Source organism: Octodon degus, unplaced genomic scaffold, assembly GCF_000260255.1.
Source record: "Octodon degus isolate 3935 unplaced genomic scaffold, OctDeg1.0 scaffold00051, whole genome shotgun sequence".
Taxonomy (NCBI): Eukaryota; Metazoa; Chordata; class Mammalia; order Rodentia; family Octodontidae; genus Octodon; species Octodon degus.
Genome location: NW_004524627.1, coordinates 11,454,117 through 11,467,909, shown reverse-complemented (window position 1 = coordinate 11,467,909; position 13,793 = coordinate 11,454,117). Strand labels below are relative to the sequence as shown.

At 39.6% G+C, this 13,793-nt stretch overlaps 1 protein-coding gene across 3 annotated transcripts in view; it reads left to right on the top strand.

Moving 5' to 3' along the window:
- Rcbtb1 (RCC1 and BTB domain containing protein 1) overlaps positions 1-13,793 on the top strand; it is a 61,338-nt gene that overhangs the window by 32,549 nt on the left and 14,996 nt on the right. For 2 of the 3 annotated variants that reach the window (XM_004633096.2, XM_023717265.1), the window contains 7 exons: positions 1,178-1,336; positions 4,295-4,402; positions 4,820-4,962; positions 5,873-6,063; positions 8,344-8,470; positions 10,577-10,728; positions 11,441-11,571. In XM_004633096.2, coding sequence (XP_004633153.1) covers positions 1,178-1,336; positions 4,295-4,402; positions 4,820-4,962; positions 5,873-6,063; positions 8,344-8,470; positions 10,577-10,728; positions 11,441-11,571 — 1,011 coding nt within the window. The remainder of the gene's footprint in view (positions 1-1,177; positions 1,337-4,294; positions 4,403-4,819; positions 4,963-5,872; positions 6,064-8,343; positions 8,471-10,576; positions 10,729-11,440; positions 11,572-13,793) is intronic. The other variant, XM_023717264.1, reaches the window with a different exon arrangement.

Genomic DNA, 13,793 nt, shown 5'->3' with positions numbered 1-13,793 from the left:
TATATATTAATATATAATTTTTTTTCTTCCAAGTGATGGCAGATAATAGGTCAAAAATTGGCATGAGATGCAGTTGAAGAAGGAAGCTATCTGAAGTTGACAGCAAATGAGAGAGTAAATCTCACCAAGCAGAGCCTCATTCAGGTGTCACTTCTGTAGGGACAGACATCCCAGCACTTGTGTGCATTATTCACAAGGGTAGGACTAACCCAGCATGATGATGCTGTGTCATCACAGGCAGGCTGTGAAGGCCCAGAATTATAGACTAGTAAGACAGTATGGTTTCAAAGTGTTTCTATGAAAAACAATGAATAGTATTGAGCAGATTTTTTTTTTTTTTTTTTTTTTTTTTTTTTTTAGTACAGGATCTGCAGGGTTTCACTACACAGATCGGACTGGTAGTGATCCTCCTGTTTTTAGCCTCGCAAGTGCTGGGATTACAGGTGCGCACCACCTCGCCCAGTCTCAATCACCATCTCAGCATGCCCCGAGGGAGGGGCTGACAGGCATTCCAGGGATCAGATCTCAGTCCCTGCATCTGCCTAAGCAGGTGTCTTAATCCACTGAGCTATCTGGCCGGCCCCAGATTTTTTTTTTTTTTTTTTTAATTTATGTATTTGGTACAGGATCTCACCTCAGACTTGTAGTGATTTTCCTGTTTTCAGCCTCCCCAGTGCTGGGATTACAGGCATGCACCACCACACCAGGTCTCAGTGGCTGGCTCAGTGCACCCAGGGGCAGGGCTGGTGTGGCATGTGGTGCCCAGGGATTGAACCCCGGTCTTGTGCTTTGCCTTCCTAGGCACTTAGTCCACTGAGTTACCTCACCAGCCCTGAGCAGAGTTTTTTACATCACTGATACTTCTATGCATATGCTTCATTTCTCATGAATGCCAGAATAAAAACATGTATGCTTGCATAATTAGGGCACAGTGGTTAAGAGCATAGTGAGATGCTTGGCCTTCACTTGTCTTGTTTACTGGTTTTGGAACCCAAAGCAGTTGAAAACCCTGTTTCAGTTTCCGTATATAAAACCGTGTTTCAGTTTCCATATATTTATCCTTGTGGGTTACTTTTCAGAATTATTGTGAGGATGAAATAAGTGAAATGCATATAAAACATTTAGAACTACTACACACATCCTAAGTATGCATTTTAATTTTTCCATTCTCTTGTAGGTATTTGCTTGGGGCTATAACAACTGTGGCCAGGTGGGATCAGGATCTACAGCAAATCAACCAACTCCTCGAAAGGTTACCAACTGTTTACATATTAAGAGGGTAGTTGGCATTGCCTGTGGTCAGACCTCCTCCATGGCTGTTCTGGATAGTGGTGAGGTGAGGCCCTGCTGCACCTGTTTACATATCTGCCCTCTTAAAGTGAAACGCCTGTGCTAGCTTCCCTTGTAGCTGATTTATCATCAGTCAGATGATACTCGTTTTTCAGAGTGACTCCTTTAAATCCCTAGGTTTGTTTGCAAATAAAGATTCTAGCACTGCTAAACTTTATTTTTTTGCAAGGACGATGTAATGCTTAGAGGTATTTGTAGTTTGATATAATGGATTGAAAAATTTGTTATCACCTTTGTCTTCCAGTGGAAAAGTTAACTGTACAGTTAAAGTTAGCTGACAAAGATTTTGTAGCACTGTGTCTGATTTGAATGTCTTCATAGAAAGAAGCAACTTCCTAAGTCAGAACTTTTTGTTTTATATTTTTAAAAACTAACCTTTCAGTTACCTTCCTCTGTGGTCACCTTTGAACTACGGGTTATTTCTGTGAAAGTATTTCTGGTTGCACCTTCTGCTTTCATGGGCCACTTACCACTATGCATTTCTTAGTGCATGGAAACTATAAGCAGAGAGTTTTTGGAAACATCTTAATGGACTCAGGTGTTGTAGTACTGGAGTGCTTTATTTATTGTGTGCTCACCTTGTTTGACTTTAATGCTGCTCTCATCCTGATGACAGGATCTAATCAGAATTCCTTTGGATTGCCATCTGATATCCTTTATTCTAGTGTTTTTCACTCCTTTTTATTTATTTATTTTTTTTCCTTTTTATTTTTTAAAAATGAATGTAAAACAAGTATGGTGGCACATGCTTGTAATCCCAGCCCTTGGGAGGCTAAGGCAGGAGGATTGCTGTGAGTTTGAGGCCAGTCTGGGTTACCTAGTGAGTTTAAGGCCATCCTGAACTGCCTACCAAGATCTTGTCCCTTTCCCCAGTCTTATTAGTAGTATATATGACCTTTGGGCTTTTCTCTAAACAATTAATGTGGATAAGTACTATTATGTCACTGTTTTCATGGATGGCTGTACATTACTGCTTTTCTGTTCTGTCCATAACTTGCCTCCCTACCCCCACCCCCAAAAGCATATTACTTACATGTACTGGATTATCAGACCATTTGTGACTACCCCGGGATGACCACATCCATAGTTCTGTTAATAGGCATTTCAATTGCTTGTACTTTTTCTGTTGCCAACAATGGAGCACAGATTTTCTGTTTTACTATGTATCTTTGTATACTTTGTGTAAGTTTTCCTGTGGAATAAATCCCCAGAAACAACATTTTTGGGCAAAGAAGTATGCCATTCAAATATTAATATTTGTTGCCAAATTTCTCTCCAGAAAATTCATTCGTCATACAAGTCTGACATGGGATGACAGCATCTTTAACTTTCTAGCTAGGACACTGAAGTTCATGGCTCTTTCCTTTGTCAAATTGCCCTGAAAAGCCCCAGTGTACATCTGTCTACACTGCTATGGGGCTTAGTGTCACTGCAAGTCTTAGGTTTCTAATTTGAGCCAGACCTTGTTTTATCTTCCTAGCTAGTTCTTTTACATCTCCCACATTAGCTATTCTAAACCTTTAGCCTTCCAGTGAAGCCCGCTCATTCTAGACATCTGAGAGACCTCATTTGTCTGTCTTTGCTTGGACCCTTCTCACTTTTTTCACACTGTCACCAGAGCTCACCTGTTTGCTGAGGGAAAATGAAATTAGCTATTAGTGGTCCTTCTGCCTCTAGTCTTGTACATCTGTCACCCTTTTTGTTGTGTCCATTGTGATCTTTCACAACTGCAAATTTAATTAAATTTCTCTATTTTAAAATATTTCAGTTTAGATACATTCAACTTTGGTCGTGTATTTTCTGTCTCTTCCTACTTGTCCTCCCCCCTTTTCCTTTTAGTCTTTTGTCCCACCACTATCCCATATGTGTCCAGCCGGGCCCACCTGTCTTTTCTCTCTTCCTCTAATATATTCTGTGTCATCTGCCTGAAATCCCTTCACCCTCATTCATCCTTTAGCCCTGCTCAGCACTCCACTTTCTAGAAAGTAAGCCAGGTTGAGGGATCGTCTCCAAACTTTCTTTCCTACTATTCTTGTTGTTATTTCTCTATTATAGCTTTTACTATTTGTCTGCAAATTTTTTCATGTGTCTATATCCTTTGTTGTGATCGAAGACTTATTTTTGTTTTTTTAGTTTTTGTCTTTTTGAGACAGGATCTTGCCACAGTTCAGGCTGGCCTTGAGTTCACTTTGTGGCCCAGGCTGGCCTTGAACTCACAAGGATCCTCCTGACCCTCCTGAGTGCTGGGATTGTAGGTATGCACCAGCACAGCCATCTCAAAGACTTATTTTAAGTACTTTTCAAGGTGTCTTGACATATAATGATTGTCTTAGTTACTCTTCTCTCATTGCTGGGACAAATACCTGACACCCAAAATGAAGGAAGAAAAGGTTTATTTAGCTCACAGTTACTGGAGGGTTCAGTTCATATTCAGCTGGCTCCAAGGCACAGCAGCACATAGCAGGGAACAGCCTTTGTTGGTGGCTGCAAAGAGCAAAAGAGTGAAAGGGAGAGGTAGCAGCAGCTCAAGCAGCTAACTTCTCTTGTCATCTTACATTGTAATGCAGATCACCTGTCCCAGGGCAGGTGCAGCATCCACACCTACAGTAATCAATCACAAACTCCAGAAGCTGCCCCATGACTGCATGAGGCTTTTTGGGGGAGGGGACACCTATACACAAACCATAACAATGTTGCTTAATAATTGTTCATAACCTGCAGGTTCCTCATCTATAGAGTAGGAATGAGGAACTTCCCTATAGCTGTCTATCCAGAAACATGGAAGGGGCACTGATTCGTTCATCCCCTCCAAAGTACCTTCTATCTGAATACCAATTAGAGGATCACATGGAATTGGATACCAGATTAGCACACCTGATGTGTTCGGACAGCCTGGATTTCCACTTCTTACTGCAGTTCTCAGAGCTCCTGTCTCTTCTTCCAGGTCTATGGCTGGGGCTACAATGGCAATGGCCAGCTGGGTTTGGGAAACAATGGCAACCAGCTAACCCCCATGAGAGTGGCAGCTTTGCACAGTGTGTGTGTGAACCAGGTATGTGTGGCAGCATCTTGCCAGCTAGCACTTGTCCCTTTTCTTGCTTTGACTTGGACATATATTGGAGGTGTACTGTTTTTGTCATTTTCTGATGTTCTTTTCTTGTGCTGTATTGTGCATCTTTCACGTATTGTGTCTTCCCTGAATCCCATGAAGAAAAAGAAGCTTGTGGTGTTGGCACATTAGACTTGGTAAATTAAACTGATGGAAAAATCTAAGAGTGTAAGAGCTGGTCTTGCCTAATAGTTTTTCATGTTCCAGCAAATAAATGTCAGTCTGCATCTGGTAGTGGACTGGCATTTTGCAGAGGCTGGCTGCATCCTTTAGGTTGATGTGCCTCTGCTCTTCCTCCTATTTTCCTGATAATGGCCTCCTATTTTCCTGATAATGGTAACCATTTACGTTTACTTGCAGATTGTCTGCGGCTATGCGCATACTCTTGCACTAACAGATGAGGGCTTGCTCTATGCCTGGGGAGCTAACACGTATGGGCAGCTGGGAACTGGTAATAAAAATAACCTGCTAAGCCCGGCACACATCATGGTGGAGAAAGAAAGGTAATTTAATGGCTGTGCTGTGTTTTGGGACAGCGTGTGTGTTGTGGACTTGAACCTGTGTATGTTGGGCTTTGTGACTGTACCGTTGATTACCATTCCCATTTTGAACTAGGTTTCACTACCAGCTAGAATGAGTGTGAGGCTGACCAGTGCTTTTGAAGTTTGGTGGTGTTCATTGCATGGGGCAGTCAATAAGAATCTGTGACTGTGTTGAAATTCAAAGTATAGTATGCACTTTTCTTTAGAGCCTACTAATTCCACTTTTAAATACATAAGACCTTTTAAAAAGGACACTGTTGAATATTGATTTGACTTACTGTGTACTATTAGAGTACTGGCTTAATGTGTATTGAACTACCTTGTGAGGTCTTTTCCACTAAGTCTTGATTGCAACACTGTGGCAAGAAACACACTACAGGGTGCATCAGATTCGGCCTGCTCTTCCTTAAGATTGGAATATTCAGAGTCCTTGATCCCTGAACCAGTGCTTACCAGCTTCTTGAGTGTTCTGAGCTCTGGCAGGATGTGAGAGATACAAGGAAATGGTATATTGAAGTATTTATAGTATTTTTTTTTTTTTCTCAGTACTGCTTGGGCCCCCAGAACAGTCAGGACATTTTACCAGTGTCCACTTTTTCCATTTACTTTGATCTGCTTTTCTGAGGTTTCCTCACTGTTACTGTTGTTCATCCTCACTCAGAATGCACATAGGTGAAAGAGAAGGCTGCAGGAAGGGAGAGTTACAGTGCTCTTGCCTTCTCTTTGACTTTCTTGGTGTGACTTAGCTGCTAATATCCCAATCCTGGGCTTTTTGAGTTGTTCAAAGCATGAACTTTTTAGTTCCCATGAGTAGTGCGCTGAAGGTTTTTGTGGTAAGAAAGTGACATGCATCTTGCTTAAATCTTTTCAGGGTGATAGAAATTGCAGCCTGTCACTCCGCCCACACGTCTGCCGCCAAGACCCAGGGCGGGCACGTGTACATGTGGGGCCAGTGCCGGGGCCAGTCGGTGATCCTCCCTCACCTCACCCACTTCTCCTGCACTGATGACGTGTTTGCCTGTTGTGCTACACCTGCTGTCACCTGGCGCCTTTTGTCTGTAGGTAAGAATGCTTTGTGCTTCATGTACCCAGGAAGAGTGGTACCATCTACTCAGTAAATACCAAATCCAGCTTATTAGCCAATTGTGGTACTAGAATGTTTTAGTCTCCACTAGCTTTAGTATTTTCCCCAGTAATAGTCATGTTTATTTATATGTCATGAAATATTCCATGGACATTTTTCTTTATAAGTTTATAAGTGCTTTCATTATAATTGAGATCAAATGTATATAAAAGTCATTTTAAAGTGCATAATGCATTCACATTTACTATATTCTTAATATTATATGTCCATTATATCAAGTTCCAAAATGTTTTCATCACTCCAGAAGACCTCATACTGTCACACATATACACTGCCCCTGTCATGAAGTTAGGTTAGAGTATATTTAGGGAGAGTTAAGTTATTGGTAAGCTTAAAGTGAAACAACCGAACATTTCCTTTACATTCATTTTACCAGTTTTATCTATAATACTATGTATATCAATAAATATATTTAGAAAATATTTAGTTTACTGAGTTGGGCCTTTTAGCCATAATTGTGTATACAGTGTGTGCAGCATGCACATCCACAGGACCTCTATAGGACACAGCCTGAGATTTCTATATCTTACTTAACCTGGACCCCTGGACCCATATATAAAAGGGCTCATCCTAAAATGGCACACATTCTCTTCAGAACAGTATCCTGACATTTTTATTGTTAAATTTGGAAGAAACTGTGGTCATTGACTATATTTCTTAGATGGCTTCGTTCCCTTTTCAGCCACTGGAAGTCAGAAGTGTTTTTCCTTTTCAGTTATGATCTCAGCTGAATGTTAGGAAGAAGGTCAAATGGTGAATTCATACCTTTGAGGAATATTTCTTCTTTGAAAGGAGGTATTATCCTTATTGCCAGAAACAAAGAGGAGGGGGAAAGGTTCACTTCAATCCTGTGACTGAACACAGAGGGGAGGCACAAGTGAGAACCTGTGCTTTGGATAGGTGGGATATGCACCTGGACCTCTGGACTCTGCCTGTCACAGTCATTTCTTTTTCTCTTACAGTGGTTCAGGTTCTAGGTCAGGGGAAGACTGATTTATGAGAAGCTTTCTAGTATTTGTCCATGGGCAGAAGAACTCTGTATTGTGGGGTTTAAGGTGGGTTGTAGGTTGAGGTCACGGGGCTTTGGCAAGTCATGTTTCCATGCTCGTTTTCTAAGTTCCAGCCTAAGTTTTAGCTCATGTACCTACTCTAAGAATTGCCTTGGTAATTGGTAATTGCTTTTATAAATACCAAGCTATCAGGTAACACATTTTTCTGTGCTTGAACAGCTGAGCTCTTTGGCTAAATCACTGTTTTTAGCTCCTGGGCAGTCAAAACTATCTCTTATGTCTATAGCAGCTATTTTTGGTGCCCAGTAAGGACCTCTGGAATTTATTTCCCTATTAGCCACTTTCTACTTTTTACCTTCTTTCATACAAAGCACATGTAAAGGAAATGTTCCACGATTTGTACAGTTGTTAGAATCTACTTATGTATTCCAGGTCAGGTGATCAATTTTTCTTATAAAGCTGTTTATACTATGCATATGCTATGTAAATTCACTCTTTATAGATAGTGTGGAAGAATTGATGGTTATATATTGATACTTAGGTTAAGATAGATGCTTAATAACCACTAAGAACACAACAATATGCAATGTATTCATTATTGAAACTGTTCTACTCATCGGTTTTCAAACTGTTTCATTGCTATTTGTTTCTCAATAAAATTGTTAAAAAAAAAAAAAAAAAAGGTACTTAGCTTTCAGATGACTAGGCAAAAGTGGCCCTGCTTAGGAACCTGACCACTTAGTATTACTGCCTGGTCTTAGGTTTGCTTTTTGGTCCTCCTTGAAACTAACTCAAAATAGAGCAGAGTTGTTCTTTGTGTTTCAGTAGAGAAAAATTGACATGTTTGTAGTTGTAGAAGAGAACACTCAAGTTTTCAGTGATTGCCTCCTCCTGGATTACCCAAAATTTTAAAAACCCATTTCTCATGTCTAAGCATGTAAAAGTGTTTATAGCTTTTGTAACTACTTGTTTTGTTGGTAATGGTTGGCTTTTGTTTTTTGCTGTTGTTGGTAGTTTAAAGATGAAAGATACTTATTTTGTGAAATTGATTTTTCAAATAAGGCATGGACTCTTGAAAATACCTTAAGCGGAATGATTTACCATGCTGCTACTGGTCTTTTGGACATCTTTCATATTTTGCTCTATCTCCTGAGCATTGTGTATTAATACTGTGTCTGCTGCCTTCAGAGCATGAAGACTTTTTAACAGTTGCAGAGTCACTGAAGAAAGAATTTGATAGTCCAGAAACTGCTGATCTGAAGTTTCGAATTGATGGGAAATATGTTCATGTCCATAAAGCTGTGTTGAAAATCAGGTATTTTTGTATGAACTCATTATAGATCACTTGCCTATCATGTATAGCCCTAGATTTTAGCTCCAGCAGCAGGGGGCTCTTGGGGATGCATCATACAAAAGGTTGTTGGTGAATCTCAGTATAAATCCTCTTATTATTAAAGATTCATTTTTCCCAAGCAGAAAGTTCATAGTTGGGAATGCTGGGTTTCTCGCCATCAGGGTCTTCCCATTGTCAACTAAAGAAAAGTTCTTTAGGTATAATGAATGATAGTTTCTTGTATAGATGTGAGAGAATACCTTTTTGGGCTTTTGCTTACTGAAGTTGCTATTGTGAGAAAGAAGTAACATACAAACCAGTCCTATTGCTGGATATTTACCATTCTTTTTGGAAATTTAGTTAAAGCCTATTTTGCAAATAATACTTTTTAAGACAACCAAAAAGCCATCTGTCATTCATTACATAAAGTAATAAATACCTGAATTGCAGTAGTATTTGTTGAGAAGATGAATTAGAAATGTTTGTCTGTGACCCTGTGGTCAGGTGGTCTGTTCCTTTCATGTGCAGTTTTCTGACACATTATGTGCCATATTTCTTGCTTAGACAACTTTGTGCTTCTCAGATGGAATAATTATATAACTGGAGCCATTCTTTTAATATTTTGAATGAATTTTGAAAATATTTTGTCTCTTTGTACTCGTTTTGAATGAATTTGAAAGAATTATTTAATAAATACATGCTATTTGTGAAAGTTTGTTATATTTTAAAAGCTAGCTAGTTAGCTTGCTTGCTAGTTTTCTCTTTCTTCCTCCTTTCCTTCCTTCCTTCTTTCAAGACAAGGTCTCACTGTGAAGTTCAGGCTGGCCTTGAGTTCATTATGTAACTGTGGCTAGTGTTGAACTTGCAGTGATCCTCCAGCTTCAGCCTCCCAAGTGCTGGGACTACAGCCATGTACCACCACGCCTAGCTAGTATGTTTTATATTTAAGGAAATCTGATACTCAGTTTCCTTATGTAAGTGGATCTGTTTATGTAAATACAGTATGAAAACTGCTCTTGGATTTTCTTAAAGATTTCTGACAGGCCTTGGAGGAGAGAAAAGGCAGTAGGCCAAGCAAAGAAGTAGTTGAGAGTGATGGCTGCTCCAGAGATGAGTTAGAAAGGAAGAAAATTTATCTCGTAAGGTAATGGAACAATAGTCAGCTTAATACATTCTGGTTGACACTTAAGCCAGTTTTAAAACTACATTTATTACATAAAACAAAAGTGAATAATTTCATTGACTTAATATATAGTCAGAATTTTTAACATTGAATTTCAATTTTATTTCATTTCATTTCATTGTTTTTGTTTTGTGGTCCTAGGAGTTGAACCCAGGGTCCAGCATGTTGAGCATGCTGGGAAAATAGCCTGTCACTGAACCATGTCCCTAACCCTAATTTTGTTATTTAAAATGCAATTCTATGTACCCTTTCTCCTCCTTCTCCCCCGCAGCTCCTCTTTTCCTTCGCCTCCTTCGTCTCCTTTTCTTCCTCCTTTGCTTCCCCTTCTCTTCCTCTTTCTCTTTCTCCTCCTCCTTCTCCTTCTGCCTCCTAATTAGAATGGGTACTGTCAACTGGTGTTGAGTGCTAGACACTCCACCTACACTGGGCAGTATGTGTGATTCTTAATGTTTATTAGGAGATACCAGAAATGAAAGAGTATGTAAGAGGTGCATTTCCAAGTGCTTGCAGGGATGTTTTGATTTTTTTTTTTTTTTTTGTATTTAGTACAGGGTCCATAGGGTCTCAGTACACAGATCAGGCTCATAATGATTCTCCTGTTTTCAGCCTCCCAAGCACTGGGATTACAGGCACATACCACCTTGCCAAGTCTCATTCACTGTTTCAGTGGGCCCCGGGGGTGGGGCCATCACCACATACCCAGGATCGAACCCCAATTGCTACGTTCTGCCTAAGCAGGAGCTTCAGTCTACTGAGCTACTGGCCGGCCCTTGCAGGGATGTTTTGTAATGACAAGTCATAATCTCTTTCTATGAAGGCCCAAATATAATAGTTAAGGATACCTCTGTTATCAGTTTTTCTGATTTCATCACCTTTATATGGTAACATTTGCTTCTCCATTTCAGGTGTGAGCATTTTCGATCCATGTTCCAATCCTACTGGAATGAGGACATGAAAGAGGTGATAGAAATAGACCAGTTTTCCTACCCCGTGTATCGTGCCTTTCTCCAGTACCTCTACACTGACACAGTGGATCTGCCACCAGAAGATGCTATAGGTACCTAAGCTGTGTTGGGACTCACCAGGCTGTGTGGTCAGGAATATATCTCAAAAAAAAAAAAAAAAAAAAAAAAAAGGACATACACACACACACGTTTTTAGGGTAGTCTAGTGAAATGTTGAACATTTCAGAAATGTTGGCTTTTATGTGTTTTTTTTAAAGTAAACATCTTTATTTTTTGTGGCCAGCTCAGCCCACCCTGGGGGCAGGACTGGCCCACCATGTGGTTCCAGGGATCCAACCATGGTCCCTATGCTTGTCTAAGCTTACCTAAGCTTGCCTAAGCAGGTGCTTTAGATCACTAAGTTATCTGGCTGGCCCAAAAGTATAAACATCTTTAAAAAGAGTACAGTATTATATATCATCGTTATCATGGTTAATAATTATGGACAAAGTTTATGACTGCAGACTTACTTTCATATTAAAGTATAAGTTACTAATGGATTTAGCATTTTTGGAAACAAAAATGAAGGAGGAAATATTTTTTTCCCCTTTGTACTATAGAAGAAATTATATAAAAGAGAATATGCTTTTGGAGGTGAGATAGGGAGCAAAAAAGTATATATTTATTCAAATTCAAATATTATTTTCTTAGAAACTTCTGCTGACTTACCTATGTAGCTGTATTCACCAGGATAAATATGTATATTTATAAATTATGGTAAGTTATTATCAAATGGGTTAAAACTTTCACATATCTTACTTTCAGGTCTTTTGGATTTGGCGACATCTTACTGTGAAAACAGACTGAAAAAACTTTGTCAGCACATTATCAAGCGAGGAATTACTGTGGAGAATGCATTTTCATTATTCTCTGCTGCAGTCAGATATGATGCAGAGGTAACCTAAAACTGCAACAACAAAACTACACCACCCACACCTCACTCTGTTCTGCCCTTGCTCTCTGTAATACAGAACTTGAGGAGCCACTCTGTTTAGGGTCTCTGAGTCACTAATCCTTTAAAACTGAAATCTGGCGTTTCTTCTATCCTTTGTTCAAAGTTGATTGTTCCTCTACTACCATTTTAAACTAAGATAAAATCTAGTTGCCTAAGGGCACAGCTTCCTGGTTGGAGGTTGGACCATAAAGTGCCACACCCAACTGGACTGACAGATACTTGCTTTAGTTTCTAGTCTTTCTCATTATCAATTGTGGCTCTGCTTGTCAAGACCTGCTCTGCTATCTCCCAACTCTTATCCTGTCAGAAGCACAGGAGGCTATATGGTTTATATCTGTGTATACTCTGGAATTTTCTTATTATCTGATTATAACTCATAGTTACTCCTGTATTAAGAGTTTCCTATGGACTCCTTTTTGTTTGTTTCTTGCACTGGATCTGAGATTATCAGATTTGTAGAGTCTATGAATGAATGGGATTTGTGGAGTCTGAAAGTTCTGAAGGTTTATTTTCTAAAAGTTAAGCAAATCATCAGATTGTAAGCTCCTTTTGAGCAGGAATTGATCATCCTCAATGGGATGTATTAGCCATTTGAATGTTGATTCAACTCAGTGAAGACAGTCTCACTTGTGGGTGGAGTAAAGATAATTCATGGGCTGATTAATGGGATGATTGGTTTTATAAATTTATAAAGAACAAAATAATATAAAGAAGATTAAGCTATCTAGGTAAGATTGCATGTGAAATGACAGAATTAGCCCTATTGTAGGTATTTTGTCATCATTTGTCAAGGTGGAGTAACTGGTGTTAGGAATTTTAACAGTGTGTACTGCGGCCTTTGGGGTGTCATAGAGGACAGACTTTCTGTGGATCACACTTCGGACCTAGGGATTAAGTTGATCATTATGTTCTGTATTTTTGAAATTGTTCTATTTTTGTTTGAGGTTCTATTATGATTGTAAATATTTGATGAGGTCAAATTTAGCTGACTCTGCAGCCTGACAAAAGATGGAAGATGATCGAAGTAAATTGTTTCTAACAGGAAATGGAGGCATAGTTTTTTTCTTACCCTTCCTGTGACACCTTAGAAATGCAGTTTTTTTACATTTTATTTCCACTCAAGGATACCATTTTAAATTGAGTCAATCGATGCCTTTCCTCTCCATTTGGTGATTGGTTCTAGAACCTTCCCTGTGCCATTCTATGTTCCTGTATTCACAAACTCCATAACCTTGACTAGGACCTTCCTGAATTACAATCAGTCAGAACAACCTGGGTAGTGGCAAACATCTCTATCCTACTTACTGCAAATTTCTTCCTTACCTTCAGCTAAAATTTATTCCAAAAAGCTTATAGAAAAAGCCCATGCCAGTTTTGTCCATAATAACTGATTGTTCCTTTGCTACTGTTTATTTTTCTCATATTAAGTATTAACACATTAAAAATGGTTATTTGAGGGTGGGACAGATAGCTCAGCGGTCTAAGTGCCAGTACCACATGTCTTGCGAGCTCCAGAACCGGGTATAGTAGTGGATGCCTATAAACCCAGTGGTGGGGAGACTGAGACAGGAGGGTCACTGTGAGACTGAGCTGTGTAGTGAGACTCTGTACCAAATAAATAAATGAATAAGTAAATAAATGGTTTAAAAAAATTGTTGAGAGAAACTATAAATACGTTGTATGTGGTTCCCTGGAGCTTTCCATAGTGTGGTCATAGTGACATAGGGAACCTCCAAATGACATAGGGGAAAAATGATCTCCCAACCTAAAGGTACCTGAGACAAGTTCACATTCTCTAAAACTGAAGAATGAATTTTAGGAACAAATGGAGGTGGTGAGCAGAATATATTTATTGGGGGAAAGAAAGCTCCTGTTGAAGAAGGATAGGAGGGGGGCCCCTGAGTGGGTGGTCCCCAGGAAGCTGTCTCTTCCAGGGAATTTTATAGAAGGAAACCATGTGGTGAGGCGGGTCTAAGGTGGTGGAGAAGACATGTGAACTAACTTAGGTGGGCATGAGGCGGGACAAAACTATGGTCAACCAATGAGATTACAAGCACCATTGCTCAGGTAAAATTGATTAAATCCAGTGCCAAATGAGGAAGTGAGTCACCTAACAAGTGGGCATGAATATAGGACAGAGTCTCTTCCTGTTGGGAGTTGGGC